Source organism: Dipodomys merriami, unplaced genomic scaffold, assembly GCF_024711535.1.
Source record: "Dipodomys merriami isolate MVZ:Mamm:240054 unplaced genomic scaffold, mDipMer1.0.p SCAF_57, whole genome shotgun sequence".
NCBI classification, from domain to species: domain Eukaryota; kingdom Metazoa; phylum Chordata; class Mammalia; order Rodentia; family Heteromyidae; genus Dipodomys; species Dipodomys merriami.
The window spans coordinates 8,007,681-8,029,755 of record NW_027206146.1 but is presented as its reverse complement, the minus strand read 5'-3'; the positions used below and the strand labels follow the sequence as shown (position 1 = coordinate 8,029,755).

At 58.3% G+C, this 22,075-nt stretch overlaps 2 protein-coding genes across 2 annotated transcripts; one reads left to right on the top strand and one right to left on the bottom strand.

Annotated features, from left to right (window-relative positions):
• The first annotated feature begins 160 nt into the window (after positions 1–160).
• Positions 161–8,052, top strand: LOC138812888 (calmodulin-1). Its single transcript, XM_070001133.1, has 6 exons — positions 161–303; positions 3,973–4,003; positions 5,801–5,944; positions 6,060–6,166; positions 6,297–6,432; positions 6,523–8,052. Exons 1-6 carry the CDS (start codon positions 301–303, stop codon positions 6,549–6,551), a joined length of 450 nt encoding a protein of 149 aa, XP_069857234.1. The 5' UTR covers positions 161–300; the 3' UTR covers positions 6,552–8,052.
• A 5,119-nt stretch (positions 8,053–13,171) lies between these two features.
• Positions 13,172–16,815, bottom strand: LOC138812581 (prostacyclin receptor-like). The gene is made up of 2 exons (XM_070000546.1): positions 15,531–16,815; positions 13,172–14,347 (listed from the first exon to the last, which is right to left on the bottom strand). The coding sequence occupies exons 1-2, from the start codon at positions 16,296–16,298 to the stop codon at positions 13,967–13,969; spliced, it is 1,149 nt and encodes a 382-aa protein (XP_069856647.1). The 5' UTR covers positions 16,299–16,815; the 3' UTR covers positions 13,172–13,966.
• Positions 16,816–22,075: the final 5,260 nt, after the last annotated feature.

Below are 22,075 nucleotides of genomic sequence, written 5' to 3'. Positions count from 1 at the left end.
GACAAAAGGGTGGGAGTGAAAGGGTCCCGCGGTCCCGCCGGGGCCGCGCGCGGCGCGGAGGGATCCGGGAGCGCCGCAGTGCGGCGGCGCGCGGGCGGGGCGGGGCGGGGCCGGGCGGGGCGGGACGCGCGCGGCGGCCGTTAGGGGGGACCGTTGGGGCGGGCGGCGGCCGCGGCGGCGCGCGCGCGGCGGGCAGTGAGTGCGGAGGCGCGGACGCGCGGCGGAGCTCGAGCTGCTGCAGCTGCCGCCGCCGCCGAAGGAACCTCGATCCCCCGCGTTCCGGACACCTCGGGCCTCGCCATGGTGAGTGGGGCCGAGGAGCCGCGGCGGAGGCTGGGGGGCGCAGCGTGCCAGGACCCCGAGGCGGACGGAGTGGGGGGGGGTGTCCGGGCCCCCGCCGGCGGCCTCGGAGTCGCCCCTCGGGGTTGCGGTGGCGTCCGAACTCCCCAGGGGGGTACCGAGGCTCCCAAAGCGACTTTGGCGCCGGGTGGGGTGCGAGCCTTATAATAAGGAGGGGCTGCGGACCCCTGGAGGGAGCGCCGAAATGGGCCGTTGGATCCCAGAATTGGGGGTGACCGGACCCCTCCCCCGAAGATGACCCGGGAGGGGGTCCTCGATGCAGGCGATGGCGCCGGGGGCGTCGGGAGGAGGGAGGCCGGAGACCTGGGTGGGGAGTGGGGGGGGTCCCGCCGGGCTCCTGCGGGGCCCAGGACACGGATACGGGATGGGTCACTTCTGCTCCCGAGACCCACGTCGGGAGAGGGTCCCCAAGACCAGCCCTTGCAGAAGAGGAGGGCGGGGTGCGGGCGGGGGGGGGGGCGCGCAGGTGCGGAGATGCGCCCGAGGAAGCCGGTGGGGACGCCGCCCCGGGTCTTGGGGGTGGTGACATTGGTGCTTTCGCCTCCTGGGGGTGGGCTTTGGGGGGGGTGGTGATTGGAGGAGTAGCTGGAAAAGGCTCAGAGGTTACCGGGTGGGTTCAGGCTGTTGAAGTAGGAAGAAGGAGGGGGGGAGGGGTAATCGAGGAAGGGTGTTACGCTTTGGGCTGTGAAAATCTGGGTTTGGGGGGGGAGGGGAAAGGGGGGAGGACTTGGCTTTGCGGGGGGGTGGGAGATGAGGTTGATGGAGGGCTGTGGGCGATGAAGGGGGAAATGAATAACAAGCCAAGGCGGGCCTAGGTCTGGAGGCGGGTATGGGTAGCACCCCGCTCCTCTCCAGAGAAAGGTCCAGACAAAGCCTGTTCTGGCTGGGGTGAGGGTGGGGGGCCTGGAGGACCCCTTTCCTCAGGAGGACGCAGCACCAGGGCATTGGGAGCAGGTGGGTGTAGTTGCTCGGGCTGCTATTGCGCACTGAAGCTGCATGAAATGGGAGCGTGGGGGGGGGGAGGATCAAAGTTTGGGGTGCATGGAAGGAGGCTCCTTGTTCAAGCCCAGAGGTGGTTCTCTTCTCCCCGACCCTCGTCCCCCCCTCCCCCCCAGCCCCATTCAGGCCAAGAAAGCTGCCTTTCCAAACAGGGTGCTGGTTTCTCCTGGTCTCTAGCCCTGAGCACCTTCTGCTTCTCCTCACGTGTGCCAAATGACAGTGCTGTGTGTACAGTGTGGCGTCGGTGCCAGCGGATGCCTGTGCCCGTGGCTTCTGGGTAGAGATGCAGAGCTTGACCACAGCGGGTCCCCCAGGGCACCTTTCATTGGCCTCAGAGCCTCTTGTTCCTTTCAGGGTCTTCTGTTGGGTGTCTCTGCAAATTACCACAGCTGGGGCTGGGAGCAAAAAACAGCCGCTCACAACCCCCACACCCCACCCCTCAGCCCCCCTCCAGGCTCCCTGGCAAGGCTGGGGAGTTCAGGCAGCCACCGTGTATCAAATCTCATACTTGCTGACACAGACCTGAGGGCTCCTCTTGCCACCACCCCATTTTTCCCCCAGCAGAGTCTACTAAGGGGCTCCCCCTACCCGCAGCACTGGCAGCACCCCAGGAGGGTCTGGGCTTTGGCCCTGACCAGTTTCTCTTTCCATTTGTCATCAGCAAGGTATGGGTAGGACAAGTCTGATAACTGGGGTTGGACTTTGGCTCTGCGCTCCCCCTTGGCCGGGTGAGGCCCTGGCCTTGGTTTCTGAGCTCATCAAACACCACCCTCTGGCACCACTGGCTGAGGGCTGGGCAAGGCTGAGAAATCATACCCTCTTCCCTCCCCCACCCCAAGCTGCAGCCCTTGGCTAAGGGAGCTAGAGAGATTGGTGATTTTGGAGATGGTTTTTGGTGAAAGCCAACAATCTCTGTGCTGGAAAAGAAAGCAGCCTGGGGACAGGGTGACCAGGGATGGGCTGGTGGCGTGGTCACACTGTGCAGGGAGGTGTGGGCATGGAGCAGGGGGGAGGACGGCTGCATGGGAGCGAGTGCCAGCGTCCCACAGGCCTCCACGAAGAGCCACGCCTATTTGCAGCAACCCCTGGGCAGAGCTGAGCATGATTGTGTGTCATTCACATCTTCCAGCACTGGCCTGGGAATCACAGGCCCCACACGGGCCTGGAGAGCCAACCTTGGGCATTGTGCAAGCTGTCCCAGCCCCCTGGGCCCCCAGCCCCTTCCAGTGTGGTGCGGACAGCAGGGCGGGGGAGTCCCTGAGTGGAGAAGACTGGGAATGAGAAGCAGATGGAATGGCAGCCCTCCCCTCCCCCAGCGCCGCTGTCACCAGAAGCCCATCCCTGGCTCTTACTTTCCCTGCAGCTTCCTCAGGTGTCAGGTCTCAGCCCTTCGCTGCCTGCAGGAGCCCAGGGAGACGGATAGGGCACAGGGCTTATCAGCCCTGCTGCCAGGTTGGTGTGGCGGCGCCTAGCACCCTGAGTCGTTCAGACAAGTCCATTGGACCTCCTAACCTGTCCTTTTAGACTTTGGATTTTTCCAGAATATGTATGTGTGTTTTTCCTTCTCTACCTCCCTTCTCTTCCTTCCCTCTACCATCACCCCCCCTCCCCCCAATGCCTGTTTGGAGCTTGGCTTCAAGTTCTTCTTTCCCATGAAACACACACAGGTGGTAGATTGTAAACCAGGACTCCGATGGAAGTTCTAGAACCTTCTCGTAGAGTGACACAGTTGCACAGTTGTTTGCTTCTGCTTCTGCTTCTACAGAATCCCATAGCAGAATTGGAGCCCCACCCCCTAACCAGGAAGGGCGTGGTCTGGACCCACACTGGCTGGCACACACACATCCATGTACCTTCTCGAAAGCATCCACCACCCCAAGGGACATTTGCCTTGGGATCTTAAAGCTCTCACCCAGCTCCCGGTGCTCCAGCACTGGGAGGAGGACTGGCTCCTGTGTCCTCTCCCCAGCCCCCTCCCCCAAGCAGGGGATGCCCTGCCCCCACTGCCCAGGCTGGCCACACTGGAATGGGTTAAAAACTGCAGCCCTTGGAGCAAATGTTCAATCCTTCACCACACGGCCACTGCCTAGAACTCCTGGCCACATTGGTCCCAAAGAAACAGAACAGAGTGGCATCTGGCCTACCCCATGTGCTTGGGGGGTGGGAGTGGGGAGCGCTTGCCTGGCCAGGATGGTTTGGGGCGCACTGGGACAGCCTCAAGTTAAGAGGATTTTTTTGCCACAGGTCCACCGTGCCTGTCGTCAGATAGGTGGCACAGAGCTGGCAAAGGTGGCCCCAGGCATCTCTCTGCTGCCCTTCCCAGGCCCAGCCTATTTGGGTTCAGGGTTCCGGCTCCCATCAGTGACATCTCTGCCAGTGCTGTAGCCGCACAACTGCCCTGGAGCCAGAACAGCGCTCCTCCCTCCCATGGCTCGTGGGCAGCGTTCTTGGCCCACACCAAGCAGGCCAGGGGTTTGGTCCACCCTGGCACCCAGCTCTGAAACCCTCTCGCCCAGCAGGGGTGCCGTGTGAAACCGACCTCAGCAGAGGGGGCAGGGCAGACGGGGAGCCTGGGGCCCAGTGGCTGACTGACTGTCCTTCCTGCTTTTCCAGGCTGACCAGCTGACGGAGGAGCAGATCGCAGGTGAGTGCACCATTCCAGCCCTCTCGCCCTGTCCCCACCTCCTGATGGACGAATGTGGGTCCCTAGTGCCAGCATAAGAGCCCATCGGTGCCCTGTTCTGCGCGCCCCCCCCCCACGGCCAGGCTGCACAGGCTCTGTCTCTCGCTTAGCAGAGGCTCATTTGGGGCCTTGAAACGAACAGCTACAGACCGAGCCGTCTCCGAGCCAGTGCGCTCCTCCCGTGGGGCCACAGTCCTCAGCTCCTTCTGCGCATGCTTTCACTTGCTTTTCCCTCACAGTTCCCTGCACAGCCCCTGCCCACGGCTGCCTGTGTCCCACAGGCTGGCCTCGCTGGTTGCAGGAATTCTAGTGCCACCTGGTGTGTCACCTGTCACTAGACGTGCACTCCTCGAGCTGGGAGGACATGGTCATGTCCTCAGTGCTCCCCCCCAGGCCCCAGAAAGCTCAGTGGCACAAAGCAGGGTGCAACGGGGGGGGGGTGTATCCTGTCTGTGTTTTCCTCTGCAGCCCGGGTGGCTTGGGGAGTGGAGCCAGCCCTGGCGTCACTCCTAACCGCGGGCCCCGCAATGCAGACAGGGAATGGTTCCCAGAACAGGCACGGGTGCACCCGCACCCCTGACCCCAACTTTACCATAGGACAAGCCCAGCCCCTGCAGTGGGCCGAGGCCAGGCGGCGGCTAGGAGAGAGGAGGCAGATGAACTCCTCCCAAGCCAGTGGCCCAGCCATACTCATTCACAGTGCCTTAACTTTGGCCCTGGGCAGGTGGAAATCTAGATGACTGACTGCCTTGTTTAGGGGCCTTGTGAGCCACTCCCCCCTCCCCCCAGACAGCAGCGCAGCGTTAGCATCCCCAAGGGGGCTTGGACTGATTGTTTGCTTCTGCTTCTGCTTGGCTCTGGGTCACAGCTGCAGTGTGTGTGTGTGCGTGTGTGTGTGTGCGCGTGTGTGTGTGTGTGTGTGTGTGTGTCTGCGTGCCCCTTCCACACCACCTGCCACCCTCTTGTCTCACAAACACCACCCCATTTTCACCCTGTCCTGTACCTCACCCCGCCCACCCCCTCTGCCAATGGGCTGCCAGCATCTGTTTCCCAAAGGTCTTAGGGTGGGAAGAACTTGGGTACCAAATGAGCCCCGTGGGAGGGCGGGAACCACGTGCTTCCCTCCTGCCCTGGCATGGCCCAGCTGTGGCCCTCCCACTCGACACAACGAGCTCCCCCCCCACCTCACCCCCACGCAGCAGCCCTCTGCTGTGCTCTGCCGATGACCGCGTCCCCCGTGTTCCCCCCCGACGGGCTCAGCAGCTCCTCCCCTGGAAGCAGGCAGCACCCACAGCCAGACTGGCAGTGCCAATCAGAAGGGACTCAGCGCCCACATTTCCCCTTCAGGCTGACCAAAGGCACCCCACAACTGCCCCCTTCCCTTCCTCTGCTAACCTTGGCTGACTGACCTTGACTGCCCGCTTCAGGTCATTTTCAGCTCTCATGCAGTCCATCATTCGGGGTCCCTTTCATCACTGAAGGGGGCGGGGGCGGGGGGTGGTCAGAGCCAGGGGCCAGGAAGTGGGGCGTTATCTGTGGAGAGCTGCCCGCCACTTCCCTGGTTCCATACCGTCCTACAGGCAGCCGGGCACGCTCTGCCAGGGAGAGGTGGCCTGGTCCTGCCCCACGCACTGCGCACAGAGGTTCGGGCCTGACTTGGGTCTGGCTCTGTTTCTCCTTCCTGCAGGGAGGGGGCCTGTACTGAGGTTCGGGGATCCACGTGGGCCTCGTCACCCTGACTCAACCCTCTCTCCCCAGAGTTCAAGGAGGCCTTCTCCCTCTTCGACAAGGATGGAGATGGCACCATTACCACCAAGGAGCTGGGGACAGTGATGCGGTCCCTGGGACAGAACCCTACGGAAGCCGAGCTGCAGGACATGATCAATGAAGTGGATGCAGACGGTGGGCCCTGGGAGTGGGTGGGCAGCCTCGGTCCTGTCCCCCCAAGTGACCACAGGGAGCCCTCTAAGGCAGTGGGCGAGCCTGCTTTCTCTAACCTCCCTTTCCCTCCTTCCAGGCAATGGGACCATTGACTTCCCCGAGTTCCTGACCATGATGGCCAGGAAGATGAAGGACACAGACAGCGAGGAGGAGATCCGGGAGGCGTTCCGCGTCTTTGACAAGGTAGGCAGTCCAATTCCAGCCTGCCCTGTGGGGAGGGCCGGTCCCCCCACCCTGTGAAGGGGGCACAGCCTGGCCCACAGCCCTTCTGCCAGCAGGGGGAGCTAAGCGCAGGTGTGTCCCCACCCCTCAGGACGGAAATGGCTACATCAGTGCTGCAGAGCTGCGCCACGTGATGACGAACCTGGGGGAGAAGCTGACCGACGAGGAGGTGGACGAGATGATCAGGGAGGCGGACATCGATGGAGATGGCCAGGTCAATTATGAAGGTGAGGTGGCGGGGCCTGGGACCTGGGAGGGCGGGGCCGGCTCCTCCTGCTCACCCCGGCCCCCCTCCCTCCCCCCCCATCTCTCGGCAGAGTTTGTACAGATGATGACTGCGAAGTGAGGCCGGGGCACTGGCCACGCCCATTCTCCTGGTCTCGCGCGCTCTTCAACACTCCCCGCGTACCCCGGTTCTAGCAAACACCAATTGACTGACTTGAGAATCTGATAAAGCAACAAAAGATTTGTCCCACGCTGCATGACTGCTCTTCCTCCTTCCCCTCCCTCCGTGCCCCTCTTGGCTTCCTTTGGCCTCCCCTTTCCGTTCCCATCTTCCAGGCCTGATGCATTCACAAGACCACCCCTCCCTCCTGTCCCCCCATCCCCCCCACCCCGGGGAGCCTCTGCCCTTCTTCCAGCCCGGGTGGCTCTCCTCTGTTTCAGTTTGTTTGCTTTTGTTCGTCCTTTCGGTTGCTGGGGTGGCTGCCAGCCCAGTCCCGGACCTGAGGAGCGGGACGGAGGCCCCGGCCCAGGCCGAGGAGCATGCCTTGCTATTGCATGAGCCACTCCATGCTTCCACGCACGAGCCCAGCAGCCTGGGGGGAGGGGGGGGAGCCAGGCACAGGAGGGCATCTGAGGACCCAGGAGCATCAAGAATTGTGGCAGTGACAGGCTATGGCCCAGGACAGGAGTTGGGGGGGGGGGCGGTCAAGGGACAAGAAGACTCTGGGAGCTGGCATTCCTTTACCACCTGAGGGGATCGCCAGGGCGGGCAGCATCAGGTCCTGCTGGCTGGTTCTGGGGTGAGGCCGCTCTGCAGATGGCCCTTGCCCCTGTCCCTCCAGCGGTGACGCTGGCCTGCACATACCTGGTGCTAACATCCCACGTGGCTTTGCTCCCACCGCCACGGCCCACCACAGCCCGCCTGGGAGCAGTCGCTGTGTGACGTGCCGGTTAGCCTCTTCTTTTTCCTTTATGCTCCTGGAAAGCTCGATTTTTGTCCCAACCTCGCCAGGCCAGCTGAAGGGTGGGGAGAGAAGGGGACACAGCCCACACCACGCTCTCAGAACAAACCTGCAATAACACAGTCGCCGCCACGCAGAGCACGGAGCGGGCAGCCCCTGCCTCCTGCCCACCAGGGCGGCCGCCCGCCCAGCTCTGCCCCTCCCGTACTGCCTCTGCCACCGCTGCCCCCCCTGCCCTGCCTGCCCCCCGCCCAGCGGAGAGCATGGTCCGCACCCCCGCCTCTGGGACACGTCAGTCACCGTGGGCACTTGGGTCTGGGTTTGTTTCCTTTTTCTGTTCTTCTCATCCGCGCCCCCCCCCCCCCTCAGGTCGATCAAGTGGCTCTTCCTGCCCAGCTTGGAGACTTCTCTACCCTCTGGCAGCAGCCTGGAGGGAGAAGGGAGGGACAGGGGATGGTGGGGACCCAGCCAGGAGCTGAGGGCAAAGGGCAGGTAGGCGTTGAGGCTGTGGACGTACCAGAATGTTTTGGGTTTTTTTTGTTTTATGTTGTTGTTGTGTTTTCCTTTTTCTTTTTTTAAACCGGGCAATATTGTGTTCAGTTCAAGCTGTGAAGAAAAAAATATATCAATGTTTTCCAATAAAATACAGTGACTACCTGACCTGGCTTTTCCCCTTGGCTGTGCCTCTGTGGGTCTCTTCCCCCATTCCGCCCAGGTAGTTGAGGATGGAGATGGTCGGGCCTGTGCGTCTCTGCCCTGCAGCACCAGTAGGGCCCTGGGACCTCCAGAGCGCTAGGTGGCAGAGCAGCAGAGACCTGAAAGGCCAGGAAGGGTGTGTGGTCTAGGAGGGAAAGTAGGAGCAGGACAGGATGAGGCCAGGTGGGACCCTGGGGGACAGGGGGCGATCTCAGTGGAGACTTGGGGTGACAGCACAGGTCGACCCCTGTGGCTGGAGGACCTGGATGAGGAGAAAGGCTTCCTTCCCAGTCCTCTGGACCCACTGCGGTAGAAGGGGGTAACAGGAAGCCTGAGGCTTTTCTCAGGAGAGTGGATCACCCAGAGGGGGCGGGCAAGCATGGACAGACAAACTGGGCAGAAGATGGATGTCTTGGCTGGACACAAGTTGCCATCCAATAGCTCCACCTCTTCTGTCTGTGGGTACAAGTGCCAGCCCCGGATGAAGCATGGTACCTGCCAACATGGTACGGCAGGTAGGATGATAGCCCTGAAGCGGGTGTGTGCCTCTGTGGAGCTGCAGGTACCAGGCAGGAGCAGGCAGCTGTGAGCCCGCCTGGCAGCAGCCGTCAAGCTGGTTGACACGAGAGAGCTGGACGTCCAAGCAGGCAGAGCCACACCATCTTGCAAGTGACTCCACACCCACTGTGGCCACGCTGAGTCAAACCTCAGCTGTACATTGGCGGAAGCTGGGCATTTCAGGGCCTTTCACCCGCCTCCAACGCCTGTTCTTGTTTTTCCCCCTTGGGCGCTCTGTGTGGGAAGACTTTTACTCTCAGACAGGCTCAGGCATTAAATAATCATGACTTCCCTTTCCCATTCTTTATTAATCAAAGACACCAGCACTCAGCTTTTAATGGCCCCGGGCAGGCAGGCTGCACAAATTCCCCAGTGGAAGCTGCTTCTAGACCTGGCTGGCAGCGCTGGTGGACCAGCCAAAGGCCTGTCCTGTGCAGGGAACTAGACAAGGGGACCCCAAGGTGAGGTCCAGGGCCCCCTCCACTTCCCGGAGGTTAGGGGGCAGCTCCCACCCCCAGCACCAGCCAGGTGTCATTCCCAGCATGACCAGAAGGTGGAGCCAGGTGGACAGGCAACGCCCGAACTGCTGTGCCCAGAGGGCCAGGTTTATTTCATTTCATTTTTTGCCCCCACTGCTGAGGGTTGGACCCAAAAGGCTTTGCGTGCCAGGCACATGCTCTGCCACTGAGGTGTTTGTATTATTGTCTGGGGTTTAAGCTCAAGGCCTCGTGCTTGTGAGGCTGGCACTCTATCCCCGAGTCATGCCCACAGTCCTTCTTGCTTTAGTCTCTTCCTTTCTTTCCTCCTTCCTTCCTTCCTTCCTTTCTTTTTTTCTTTTCTTGTTTGTGTCTTTTCTTTTTGTCAGTCATGGGGCTTGAACTCTGGGCCTGGGAGCTGTCCCTCAGCTCTTCAGCTCAAGACAAGCACTCTACTACTTGAGCCACAGCACCACTTCCAGTTTTCCAGTCATTTTATTGGAAGAACAGTCTCATGGACTTTCCTGCCCAGGCTGGCTTTGAACTCTGATCCTCAGATCTCAACCTCCTAAGTAGCTAAGCTGACAGGTGGGAGCCACCAGTTCCCAGCTTTTATTTTCCTTTTTTTTTTGGTTCTGGGGCTTGAACTCTGGGCCTGGGCACTGTCCCTCCGCTCTTCAACTCAAGGCTAGCGCTCTACCACTTGAGCCACAGCCACTTCCAGCCTTTTCTGCTTATGTAGTGCTGAGGAATCGAACCCAGGACCTCATGCATGGAAGGCAAGCACTCTACCACTGAACCACCTCCCCAGACCCTCTTCTTTTGTTGTCTTTTCTTTTTTGGTACTGAGGATGGAACTCAGGACATGGCACCTGCTAGGTAAGCGCTTTACCACTGAGCTACATCCCAGCCCTTTAGTTTACTTTTCAAATAGGATCTTTATGTTTTTGCCCAGGGCTGGCCTCAGCTGGAGACCCTCCTTACCTCATAGCTGTGGTGAGAGTCACCTACCACCATGCCTAGATTACTGACTAAATTGGGGGTAAGGGTGGGGAGGGTATCAGTAACATTTTGCTGGGACTGGCCTCCACTTCTGATCCTCTTTCTCTTGCCTCCCAGGTAGCTGGAAATTACAGGTGTAAGCCACCATGCTTGGCTTATGTGTGTGTTTGAGTCCCATCTGTGGGTCAGATTGGGGCTAAGAAGACAAACGAATAAAGTCCCTCTCTGACTCCACAACAGACTACAGCAAATGTCTGGCATTCGTTTTCCCAGATCTGTGTACAGCTAGTAATGTTGTGTTTGAGCCACTGACTGAAATACATACTGATGTGATTATCCAACTGTTGCTGGAGGGGCTGGTGAGCAGGGGAGGGCCAGGGCTGCGGTCACAGCTGCCCGCTATCCCAGCAGCTCAGGGCAGCCTTGCGTGCACAGCACTCTCAAGAGAAGGGTGAAGAATGAACAAGCCAAAGAAGGAAGCCAGGCAGGCCCCCCTTCCCCCAAGAAGCCTTCCTGAACATCCCCTGGGCTCCTCTTTACCCCCTTCATCCTGATTAGGGATTGCACTCAGGCTTTTGTCGTAAGCTACATCCCCAGCTCTTTGTATTCTTTGAGAAAAAAATCTCCCTGCCTGTGCCTGGGTTGGCCAAGAACATATGATCCTCCTTCTGCCATTTCCCCTGTAGTAGCTGGGATTGCAGGAGTGCACTACCCATCCTGCTGAGCAAGGTGCTTTTTTTTCCCCCTGGTCATGGGGCTTGAATTCTGGGCCTGGGCGCTGTCCTTCAGCTCTTCAGCTCAAGGCAAGCTCTCTACCACTTGAGCCACAGCTCCACTTCCAGCTTTTCCATGGTGAATTGGAGATGAAAGTCTCATGGATGGGCTGGGAAGTTGGCTCAGTGGTAGAGTGCTTGCCTTGCATGCCTGAGGCCCTGGGTTCGATTCCTCAGCACCATATAAGAAAAAAGCCGGAAGTGGCGCTGTGGCTCAAGTGGTAGAGTGCTAGTCTTGAGCTGAAGAGCTGAGGGACAGCACCCAGGCCCAGAGTTCAGGCCCCACGACCAGACCCCCCCCCCAAAAAAAAGAAAGTCTCATGGACTTTTCCTGCCTAGGTTGGCTTTGAACCTCAGTCTTCAGATCTCAGCCTTCTGAGTAGCTAGGATTACAGGTGTGAGCCACCAGCACCTTGCCTTTCCCTAGGCTTTTTATTGGGTCTATATATTATCTGTCTGTCTGTCTGTTGATTTACTCTGCCTCCTCCAGCTGTTTTTCTGCGTACATCTGATGCTCTACCACTTGAGCCACACCTCTAGTGGCTCTTTTTGCTAGTTAATTGGAAATAAGTGTCCCATGGACTAATCTGCCTGTATGAGTTTGGAACTGAGCTCTTCAGATCTCAGCCTCCTCAGTAGCTAGGATTACAGGTGGACAGGAGGTACAGTGCCCAGCTGTCGGTTTGTTTGGAGCCCAGACTGGCCCCAAACTCATGGTATGATGCTTCTTACCTCTGCTTCCCAAGTACTGGGATTATGGTCTGGCTGACTTTCTGTTCTTCCCCCCTACACCCTGCCCCAGTCCTGGAGCTTGAACTCAGGGCCTGGGCACTGTCCCTGAGCTTCTGTTGCTCAAGGCTAGCACTCTACCACTTGAGCCACAGCACTACTTCCGGCTGTTTCCGTGTATGCAGTACTGAGGATTTGAAGCCGGGGCTTCATGCATGCTAGGCAAAGCACTCTACCACTAAGCTACCTTCCTAGCCCCTGACTTGCAATTCTTGGTTTTTGTGTTTTTTTGTCGGTCGCTCTACCACTTGAGCCACAGCGCCACTTCCGGCTTTTTTTCTTTTTGCTTATGTGGTGCTGGGGAACTGAACCCAGGGCTTCATGCATGCAAGGCAAGCGCTCTACCACTGAGCCACCTTATCAGCCCCTGACTTTCAATTCTTTTTTTTTTTTTTTTTTGGTCGGTAGTGGGACTTGAACTCTGGGCCTGGGCGCTGTCCCTCAGCTCTTCAGCTCAAGGCGAGCGCTCTACCACTTGAGCTACAGCGCCACTTCCGGTTTTCTTGTGGTTTATTGGAGATAGGAGTCTCACAGTCTCTCCTGCCCGGGCTGGCTTTGAACCGCGATCCTCAGATCTCAGCCTCCTGAGTAGCTAGGATTACAGGCGTGAGCCACCAGCGCCCGGCTGACTTTCAATTCTTAAACTCCAGCAATATATGATTACTCAGTCATGACTGTTATGGAAGTTGTGAAATACATTCATTTTATTTTCTGTCTGACATGTTTTTATTATTATTGTTGTACGATTCCCATGACATCAAAGCTATCATCTTAACCAGTTCCAAGTACAACATCCGTGGCATTTGTGTACAAGTGGCACAGGGTGGCACCCTTCTGAACTGTTTCCTTACCCCCAAGAGAACCCCTGAACCCACTCACTGGTTACCTCCAACCCATGTTCTTTCTGAACATCATCTGAGGTACAGCAGCTAAATAGAAATAGAGAATACTCGAAACGGCCGCGCCTGGATCCCAGCAACTGCCAGCTGGGACCGCAAGAGTCCTGGCACAGCGCTGCCAATCCCTTAATCAGTTTCTGCAGCCCTGTGGCTAATCACTGGATTATGACCCAAAGCACATCAGGTATGGAAAGGCGATGTGGCTCCAGCCAGCCAGCTATAGACTGGAGGCAGATGAAGCAGGCCCAAGTCAACTTCCGCTATTCCCCGTGCTGTGTGTGCCAAGGCCCGGTGGCCAGCCCCCCACCCCCACCCCCCAGCCTCCCAGTCTCCCTGGGAAGGTTGATCAGAGGCAGCTGAGTGGATGGGGAAAGGGACCAGGACTCACCCGTGGGCGGGAAGGTCCCTGTTCCCCTCCCCCAAGCCACAGCAACTCACTTCCTTTCCAATAGGTCAGCCCATTCCCAGACACCCCGAATTCCCTGCCCCAGAGGGGCTTGGGAAAGGCTGGAAATCCCCTCCCCCGGTGGGGTCCAGGGCAGAGCAGACTGGTCTGTTACTCAGAGAAGTTGACAGTTCTCAAAGTGAATGTGTAAATGGAAGGAAGGAAGGAAGGAAGGAAGGAAGGAAGGAAGGAAGGAAGGAAGGAAGGAAGGAATTTTTGGGACCAGACAGGTGTTCATGCTTGAAAGCATTTATTTATCCAGGACAGGTCAGGACCGGCTGTGCCTTCTGGGATAGTCCCCAGGAACCCCACTTCCCCGCCCCAAGGTCTCTATCTTTCTCCTTGGTCCCCACAATCCATGGCTCACATCCCATACTCCAGCCATCCTCAGACCAGCAGTGTCACATCTGATGAAGGGAGGCAGCCCCCCCTTTCCTCCCCCATGCCCTTGGGGCTCAAGCTGATGGGAAGAAGGAGGGGTAGGGGAGAAGTGTTCCCACAATCCCCAGCTCTCTGGGAGCGCAGATGCGGGGGTGGGGGGGTGGGGGGGGAGGGGGAGTGTTTGGGAGAGGGCAGGGCTGTCCCCTGAGGGGTGGGTGGCTGGAGCCCCCTTAACGGATGAGGCTGAGGACGGGAGCCCCAACCCCAACAGACCTGAATATACAGAAGCCACTGGGCTCTTGTCCATTTCTTAAATATTTACACGGGAAGATGGATGGAGAGCAGTCGGCCGAGCCATTGGTTATTTTCACAGACGTGTTCTTCACGGGGGACCTGCGTCACCCCGCACACACACACCCCCACAGTGGCTACCGAGAAAGAGCAGCTGAGCACCCCTTGAATTGGGGGGGGAGAATCAAGGCTCTGACTTCCACAGCCATCCGCTGAATGGGTCCCTGCTTGTCCGGTCCCTGTGTCCAGAGGACAGGCCAGCAGTCAGCAGAGGGAGCAGGCCACCGCCGTCTCGGCTTTGGACAGCGTCCCCTGTGTCCCCGGTGCCACAGGAGGCAGAGGGGCCGTCTGTCTCTCCTTCCAGACAGACAGAGGCACCCAGCTTCCCTCCTTCCCCTCCAGGGCCCAGGGGGCCTGAGGGTCCCCCCTCTCGGAGGCGGGCCTGGGGATGGCTGTCTGCAACTCCCCGCGGGCAGGCTGAGCCCAAAGGCAGCAAACCCAGAGGCGCAGGCGCCGGAAGACGGCCTTGCGGAACAGAATGAACACCCAGGGGTCCAGGATGGGGTTGAAGGCGTTGAAGCGGAAGGCCAGGAGATCCCCCATCTCGCTGCTGTCTGGGGCAATGGCCTGGGTGAAGCCACGGATCTGAGGACAGAGGAGATTGTCAAAAAGTACCAGGAAACCCCCCCTCCCCCTGCAGCCTAAGCCCCCCCCTCCCCTCTCCAGGCAGGGATGAGGGAGGGGGGGCCTTTCAGAAAGGAAATTGAGATAAGATCTACTCTTAAAGAAAAAGGGGGACAGCTCTTCCCGGGGTGCAGAGGTGGGGAATACCCCAGGAAATATTATCAGATGGTAGAGCAGGAAATGATGGCAGGGGATTAGAGTCATCTGTCTCCCCATCTTTTTGCCGCTGAGCTGATCCAGGATTCTCTGAATGATGATGGCTGAGATTTCAGAGACAGCCCCCTCCCCGCTCCCTCCGGGCCCTGAAACAGCATCATGCAGACTACTGTGTATAGATTTTCCCAGTCTCTGAGCCATCATAACTGCACCCCACCCAAATGGTCTCAGGATCCCCTCCATCCAGCTCAACCTCTTCATTTTACATAAGCAGGAAAACTGAGACCAGAATAAATGTGAGATGAGCAAAGCTGGGCATTGTGGTGCACACTTGTAATCCCAGCAATGGGGAGACTGAAAGCAAGAAGAAAGACTGAACATTCAAGGCCAACCTGGACTATGTAGAAAGAGCCTACCACACAAATCAAGATGTCACCCACCAAAGTTGCTCCAGTGGGAGGGGGTGGACAGGTCCCTTGGACCATTTCCTGTAAACGCTGGAGGAAAGGCCCATTCAGAGGTCTTAAGTTGCTCGCATCTGAATATGGGGGGAGCTCATAGATCGTGGAATCTGTGCTCATAGAGGAGATGGAGAGTCGGGGTACACTGGCTGATCAAGGGCCAGGGAGTGTGGAAGAGGTTGGAGGAGTCCAAGGGGGGCAGAAAGGATTCCTCTAGAAAGTTATGACTGCTTTGGCAGGGGACCAGTCTCTTTTGAAGCCAGGCATCGATGGCTCACGCCTGTCATCCTAGCTACTCAGGAGGCTAAGACCCGAGGATCATGCTTCAAAGCCAGCCTGGGCAAGAAAGTCTGTGAGCCTCTTATCTCCAATGAACCACCCAAAAAGCAGAAGCCCCAGGACTGGCACCAAAAATTTAAAAAAAGCAGTCTCTTTTGAGACTCCATTTCCCCATCTGTGAAATGGGTACCACCCAGCATGGGCAGAGCCCAGCGGCTGCCCTCCTTCCCTGCGGATGGGATACTCACCGTCAGAGGCAGAGAGCACACTGCCATGATGCCCGTCATGAGGCCCAACAGCATGAGATGATCCACCTCGTCCTCACGGGTCCCCGCGCTGGGCACCAGCGAGCCCTGGCACCGCCGCTGCTGGCGGTACATGCGGCAGAGGCTGACGGTGACAGAGCCGTTGCACAGGAAGATGGCGCTCACCAACAGGGCCACCAGGCTGGCATAGGCCAGGGAAAAAGCACAGCCACCCGGCTCAGGTGCCCGCAGACGGATGAAGCACCAGCTGCCCGGGCAGTACTGTTGGTGCTGACCTAGGCCTAGGAGGGGCAGGGTACAGAAGACCAGGCAGAAGGCATAGATGGTGGGCAGCGCCAGGCGGGCGCAGCGTGGCCCATCCAGCTGGGCGTACAGGTAGGGGTGGCTGAGCGCCAGGCAGCGCTCCACCGCCATGGCGAAGAGGATGAGCGTGGAGGCCAAGCCGAAGAAGGTCATGGCGAAGGCGAAGGCGTTGCAGAGTTCAGGGCCCCCGTGGGCCAGGCCCAGCAGCGAGCTGTTGCGGGCATAGGCCACGAACACGGCCGGGCTCAGGAAGCAGGTGCCCAGCAGGTCGGTCACGGCCAGCCCAGTGACCAGCACGGCAAAGGCTGATGGGTGTGAACGGCGCCGGCCTCCCAGGATGCCCAGGGCCAGCCCATTGCCTGCCACGCCCGCCACGAACATCAGGGTGCTGGTGGCTGGGCCCACCGAGTCCCGTACGTAGGTGAGGTTCTTGCAGGAATCAGCCATGGCTGCCCACCGCCTCCCCACCCTGGTGGGAGGGGTGTAAAGGGGAGGGGGCACACTCAGGTACCCACGCTGGCCTCAGTCTCTATGATGGCCCACATCTGCCTCTCAACCCTCAGTCCTTCATGGGCGTTGGGGGGGGGCTGGCTGCCTGCCTGTTGTCTGTCTATCTGTCTGTCTGTCTTTCTCCCCTTTGTCTTCCCCAGTATCTATCCGCCTCCCTTAGTTGTCTCTGTCTTTTCCTCCTAATACCCCAGAGACCAGTGTCTGTCTTTCTCTTACTGCCTGCCTGCCTGTCTGTCTGTCTGTCTGTCTTGCTCTCTTATCCACCCCTGCCTGCCTTTCTCTAGCCCTCTCTCTCTCTCTCCTCTCCTCCCCTGCAGTTCTGCTTCCTCAGCCTAGCTGGCTGGCTGGCTGTCCTCTGTCTGTCTGTCCGTACCTCCTTCTCTCCTCACTCCCGGCCGGCCGGTGCGTGCTGAGCAGAAGTCTGAGTCCTCGGTCTGTGGTCTGTGTCAGCTTCTCCTTCTCCTCCCCTCCCTCCTCCCTCCCCACGGCTCACTCGCGCCCTGGCTTTTTCATTTCCTCTCTGCCCCGCCCTCCCTCCCCCCTGTCTCCAGAGGCCCCCTTGGGCTCCCTGCCCCCTTCCCAGCCTGCACCCCTGTCTTTCTGCTCAGAGCATCCATTTCCTGCCCCTGTGTTTCCCCCTCCCCATCCCATGCACCCCCTCTAGCCACCTGCCACCCCTCTCCACACTCAGGTCTTGGCCGTCTTGTGGGGTGGAGGTTTGAGTCCTAGTCCCCATCCGCCAAGCTCAGGACCTGAGCCCAGTTCTCAAGGTTGGCCAGGAGATGGGGAGATGGAGGGGCGGGGGGGGGGGGGGGGGGTAAGAGATCTATTCTGGGCTCCAAGCCCCGGGGTTAGGAGCAGGGCCCAGGGATTGAGAAATGACCAGGAAATTCCTCTGGTCCTCATAGCCATTTCCAGCCTCTACTATGCGCGCTCTGCTCCCTTGATACCGTTCTATCTTCCCCTGGGCTGGGGAAGGAGACAGCCCGCCTGGCCGGGCCTGGTTCCTGGGGGTCCTTGCTGGAGTGTCCTGAGCCGGGAGTAGGGGTGAGAAGGAAAAGCCTGCTTGTAGTCCAGGAGTTGTAGTCGGGTCCACTCACTCACCAGGGCCCTGCAGGCTTTTTGAGGCCCTTCCAGGCCCCAGGCCAAGCGCTGGTGACCTTGACCTCCAGGAATCATATTTTAGTCCTGTTCGATGGCCATCCAGGGTTCCCACAGGGGTGTTCCCACACTCCCCCAACACCCAGACTGGGTCCCTGGGGCCGGCATGGCCAGCCCTCGACTCCCCGCTGTCAACAGGGTGGTTCCCAGACAGCCCCCCCCCAGCCCTGAGGCCTGGAGGGACCCATGCCCACACCCCTCATTTTTCAGGGAGACCCATAAAGGCCGGAGGCTACTAAGAATCTCATTCTGTGTGGCCTGGGTTCCTGTGACTGTCATCTGGTCAGGTGATGGTCCCCACAAAGGGAGACCACAGGCCCCCTGCCCCAGAGGATCACCCCTGACCCAGCCCAGTACGCCATCTGCAGCCTTTCCCTTTCTGTCCCCACCCCATGAACCGCAAGCTCCGGGCCCTCCCCCATCTCCCTATCAGCTGGCACTCAGCTGGCACCCCCGACTTCCGGTGCCACAGCAGTCAGCACCCAGCACCAGGGGAATAGCATGCTGGGGACCAGGCCGGATGCTGGGATTCCTGGAGCTCTCTCCTGCTGGCTTCCTGTCCCCCAGCAGGGGATTCTGGACATCTACTCCTGCACCTGTCTATGCCTCAGTTTCCCTCCTGCACTGTGAGGGCCTCCAAGCTCTGGGCTTTGGTAATAGAGGCTGCTGGGTGGCAGCAACCATAACTTCTTGCTAGCAAGAAGGGCCTTGTGCTAGGGGCCTAGGTGAGCATGTGCAGGACCCTCTAATTCCCAGAGAGGCTGAGACCTCCGCCAGCCAAGCCCAGCCTAGGCCCCTGGGTGAGAGGCGCTTCTGGAGCTCGGGAAGGAGCTATGGGGAGGTGAGTCAGGAGTGAGCTCTTCACACACTGCTAGGGACAGGACTCAGCTTCCCCAGGGGACCCCAGGCCAGAAGAGGAAGGACAGCCAGACACAGGGAAGACTGACTCAGGGATATGGGGGGGGGGGGAAATGGAGGCCCAGGAGAAGCGGGCGTGAACTTGAACTTGGCATGTGAGTGTGTGTGGGCTGATGGGGGCTGGAGGGGGGGGGAATCCCAAGTCCCAAGCATGGTGAGTGTGTGTGTGTGTGTGTGTGTGTGAGAGAGAGAGAGAGAGAGAGAGAGAGAGAGAGAGAGAGAGAGAGAGAAAGAGAGAGATCATGACTACAGCTCATGGCTATGTTGCTGTGTTGTGCAGACTTGGGGATAAGCTTTTTCTAGAAGGCATAGTGGGCTTATTGGGGCATCTGTGTAGCTGGCTCTCTTCTTTGTGGCTCTTTCTACCAGGGTGTGTGTTTGGATGGGTGTGGGGGGGGGCAGTGGAAAGAGAGAAAATGTTTTGTTCAATTTGGCTTGGGTTTTGCAATCCTGGTGGTGGTTTCCTGGCTAGGCGAGCGCTCTGCCACGCCAGCCACACCCTCAAGCCCTTTTGTGTGTATTTTGTTCTTGACACTGAAGTCTCCCAAAGTTGGCCCAGGCTGGCCTCGAATTCCTAATCATCCTGCCACCATCTTGCTGAAGAGCTGGGATTATAGTTGTGCATCACCACACCTGGCTGTGAAGGTGTTTGTGTGTTTATTTGCTTTTAAACCTCATCCTTACCTCTCCCCATGGTGCTATCATTCATTCATCAGCCTCACGGTTTTACTGTGTGCCAGGACAAGTTGGGGACACACTGGAGTCCAGAGGGCGTCATCCGATGGGGGCGTGTATGTCCACATGGCATGTGTGTGGAGTGGAGCTGAGTCACCCTATATCCAACTGGGGCTCCCATCTGGGTGTGTATCAGCAGGGCAGCAAAGCCAAGCTGGCCAGGAAGGGAACTGGTTGGGGCCTTTCCGGTACCCATCAGCTGCTGCCTCTTCAGCCCTGAGTCTGGGCTACATCAGGACAAACTGCAGCCCAGTCTTCCCCCTCCCCCCCTGCTTTCCACCCTCCTAAATTAGGCTTCTCCTCACCCAACCCCCTCATCCAGGCTTGTACTGCTCTAGGGTGGGGTGAATGGGATACATGGGGGCCAGGCAGTGGCAGGGGGTGGGGGGGCACTTCCTAAGGCCCTGCCACCTCTTGGCCAGGCTGTGACCCCAGGCTGGGTCTGGCCCCAGAGTTGACCTCACAGCTGGGCGGGGCAGGAAGGAGCTGGGCAGCAGGGACCAGAGCTGGTCGGGCTGCGTTAGCAAGGATAATGAGATTAATGGGATCTGTGCTCACGGTGGCTGGTCACCCACGACCTGTCCCTCTGTTCTCCAGCCTCTTCCCACAGACATCTTCTCCTGGTCCTCCCTGTGGTCAGCTCCATGGGGTCCGAATATTCCAGAATTCAAGAGCTAGACATTCTGGGGCTTTGAGGTTCTTAGTGGGTGCAAGGTGCTGAGTCTGACATTCTAGAATGATCTGGCTCCATCCACCCTGGCATCTTTTCTCCTTGCCTCCTTCCAGCCTCAGCTCATCCTTGGCTCCCTCTCCCCTGTCCCCCTTCTCCCTCGGGGCTCCCACAGACATGACGCAACCAGGCCGGAGCCGGCTGAGAGGTGGGAGGCAGGAGGGAGATGTAATTACAGCCGCTTCTGCCTCCATCCTACAGGAAGCTCAGAGTGGGGGCCCAGGGGACCCTAATTTTATGTGAATATGGAGCCTTTGCTACACTCACGCAAGCTCCCCCTCCTGCCCCCGGCCCTGGAAGAGAGCCCAAGGCAGCCAGAACTAGCCAGACCCATTGCATGAGCTGGGGGGGAGGGTCCCCAAGAGTCAGAAAGGCTTGCAAATTCAGCGTCTCCCCACCCCCAGGCTAGCCCGGTCAACCAAGTCAAACCCACAGATACCCCGAATGTGTATGTGTGGATCCCAGTCTTTCTGTCTGTCTCTCTGTCTCTCTCTGTCTCTCTCTCTCTGTCTCTGTCTCTCTGGTGGCTCTGGGATTTGAACTCAGGGCCTTGTACTTGCTAAGCAAGCTCTATATCACTTGAACCCTACTTTCACTCATTTTTCTTTTTGGTCGGTCGTGGAGCTTGAACTCTGGGCCTGGGCGTTGTCCCTTAGCATTTCAGCTCAAGGCAAGTGCTCTACCTTTTGAGCCACAGGCCACTTCCGGTTTCCTAGTGGTTTATTGGAGATAAGAGTCTCACGGACTTTCCTTACAGGTATGAGCCACCCATCACCCAGCTTCCCCCAGTTTTGATAGAAACAGGGAACATCTCATCTTACCTATAGGCAGCGACCCCACCCCCAGCCCACCCTCCACGGTAAACAGCAATGCAGCTCCCTTCACCAGGAGATGCTGGGGATAGAGTGGAGACTGTCCAGCTGAGGAGTCAGGGCCTCTCTCAAGGCTGACTCTGAGGGTCAACACACCTTAGAACTCCAGGGAACCTGGCAATATAGACTTTTTTTTTTTTGAGCAAACTTGACTTATGTACCCATCTGTAATCCTAGCTACTCAGGAGGCTGAGATCTGAGGATCACAGTTCAAAGCCAGCCCAGGCAGGAATGTCTATGAGACTCTTCAATGAACCACCAGAAAACCAGAAGTGGCACCATGGCTTGAAGTGGTAGAGTGCTAGCCTTGAACAAAAAAGAGCTCAAGGACAGCAGTCAGGCCCTGAGTTCAAGCCCCACAACTGACAAAACAAACTTCAGGGACTGGAAAGGTGGTTCAGTGGTAGAGTGCTTGCCTCGCATGCATGAGGTCCTGGGTTCCATTCCTCAGTACCACATGAACAGAAAAAGCTGTAAGTGGCACTGTGGCTCAAGCAGTAGAGTGCTTGCCTTGAGCTGAAGAGCTGAAGGATGGTGCCCAGGCCCAGAGTTCAAGCCCCATGACTTACCCCCCAAAAACCCCAAAAACTTCAGGATGTGTGTGTGTGTGTGTTTGTGTGTGTGTTGGAGGATTGTGCCCATTAATTTGTATCTTCTACTTTCTACTAGCCACATTTCTTTTGTCTTCAAGCCCCCATGTTTAGCTCCCTTGCATCTCATCCAGATATGTCTCTTCCTCCAGGAAGCCCTCTCTGATCTCCAAGGTGGGTGAAGTGCTACCTTTGACCTCACCCCAACAGAGACAGACCAGTCTGCCTATCTATTGTTTCTGAACCCCAGGAGGGTGGAATCTGGGCTGCATCACCCACAGATGGTTTGCCAGCATCACTCAGCACAGAGCTGTTTCTCAGGGAATGTTTAAAAGAAGGAAGGAAGGAACAGAGAAAAGACTCCATGCTTGAGGACTGGAGTTAAGGTAGTGGCAGGGGGGCAATCTGCTTTGATACAAGGGGTGGATCATCATTCTGGGATAGATGCGGGGCTCTTTAAAGTCTCCAGCCCAAGAGGGGTGGGGTATGTGGAGGGGTAGAGAGAGCCAGGAGCCCTTATCTTCTTAGCTTGCAGTGGTGCCTTTGAGCGAGGGACTTCCTTGGGCTCAGTTTGCTCATCGGTAACACAGGTATGGTGCCGGGGCTCCTGAGGTCAACAGGTTCAGTTCAGGATAGGATCGTGGGGTGCTCAATAAAGGACGGAGCCCCAAGTGCTCACTTCCTCCCAGGTTTCCCACACGCCATTGG

Bases quoted from the DNA above. Each gene is read 5' to 3' on its own strand.
- LOC138812888 (XM_070001133.1), top strand. The intron at 4,004-5,800 runs GTGAGTGCACCA...CTCTCTCCCCAG, and splicing joins GACGGAGGAGCAGATCGCAG to AGTTCAAGGAGGCCTTCTCC. The intron at 5,945-6,059 runs GTGGGCCCTGGG...CCCTCCTTCCAG, and splicing joins CAATGAAGTGGATGCAGACG to GCAATGGGACCATTGACTTC.
- LOC138812581 (XM_070000546.1), bottom strand. From the start codon at position 16,298: ATGGCTGATTCCTGCAAGAACCTCACCTACGTACGGGACTCGGTGGGC. The intron at 14,348-15,530 runs GTGAGTATCCCA...CTCTGTCCTCAG, and splicing joins TGTGCTCTCTGCCTCTGACG to ATCCGTGGCTTCACCCAGGC.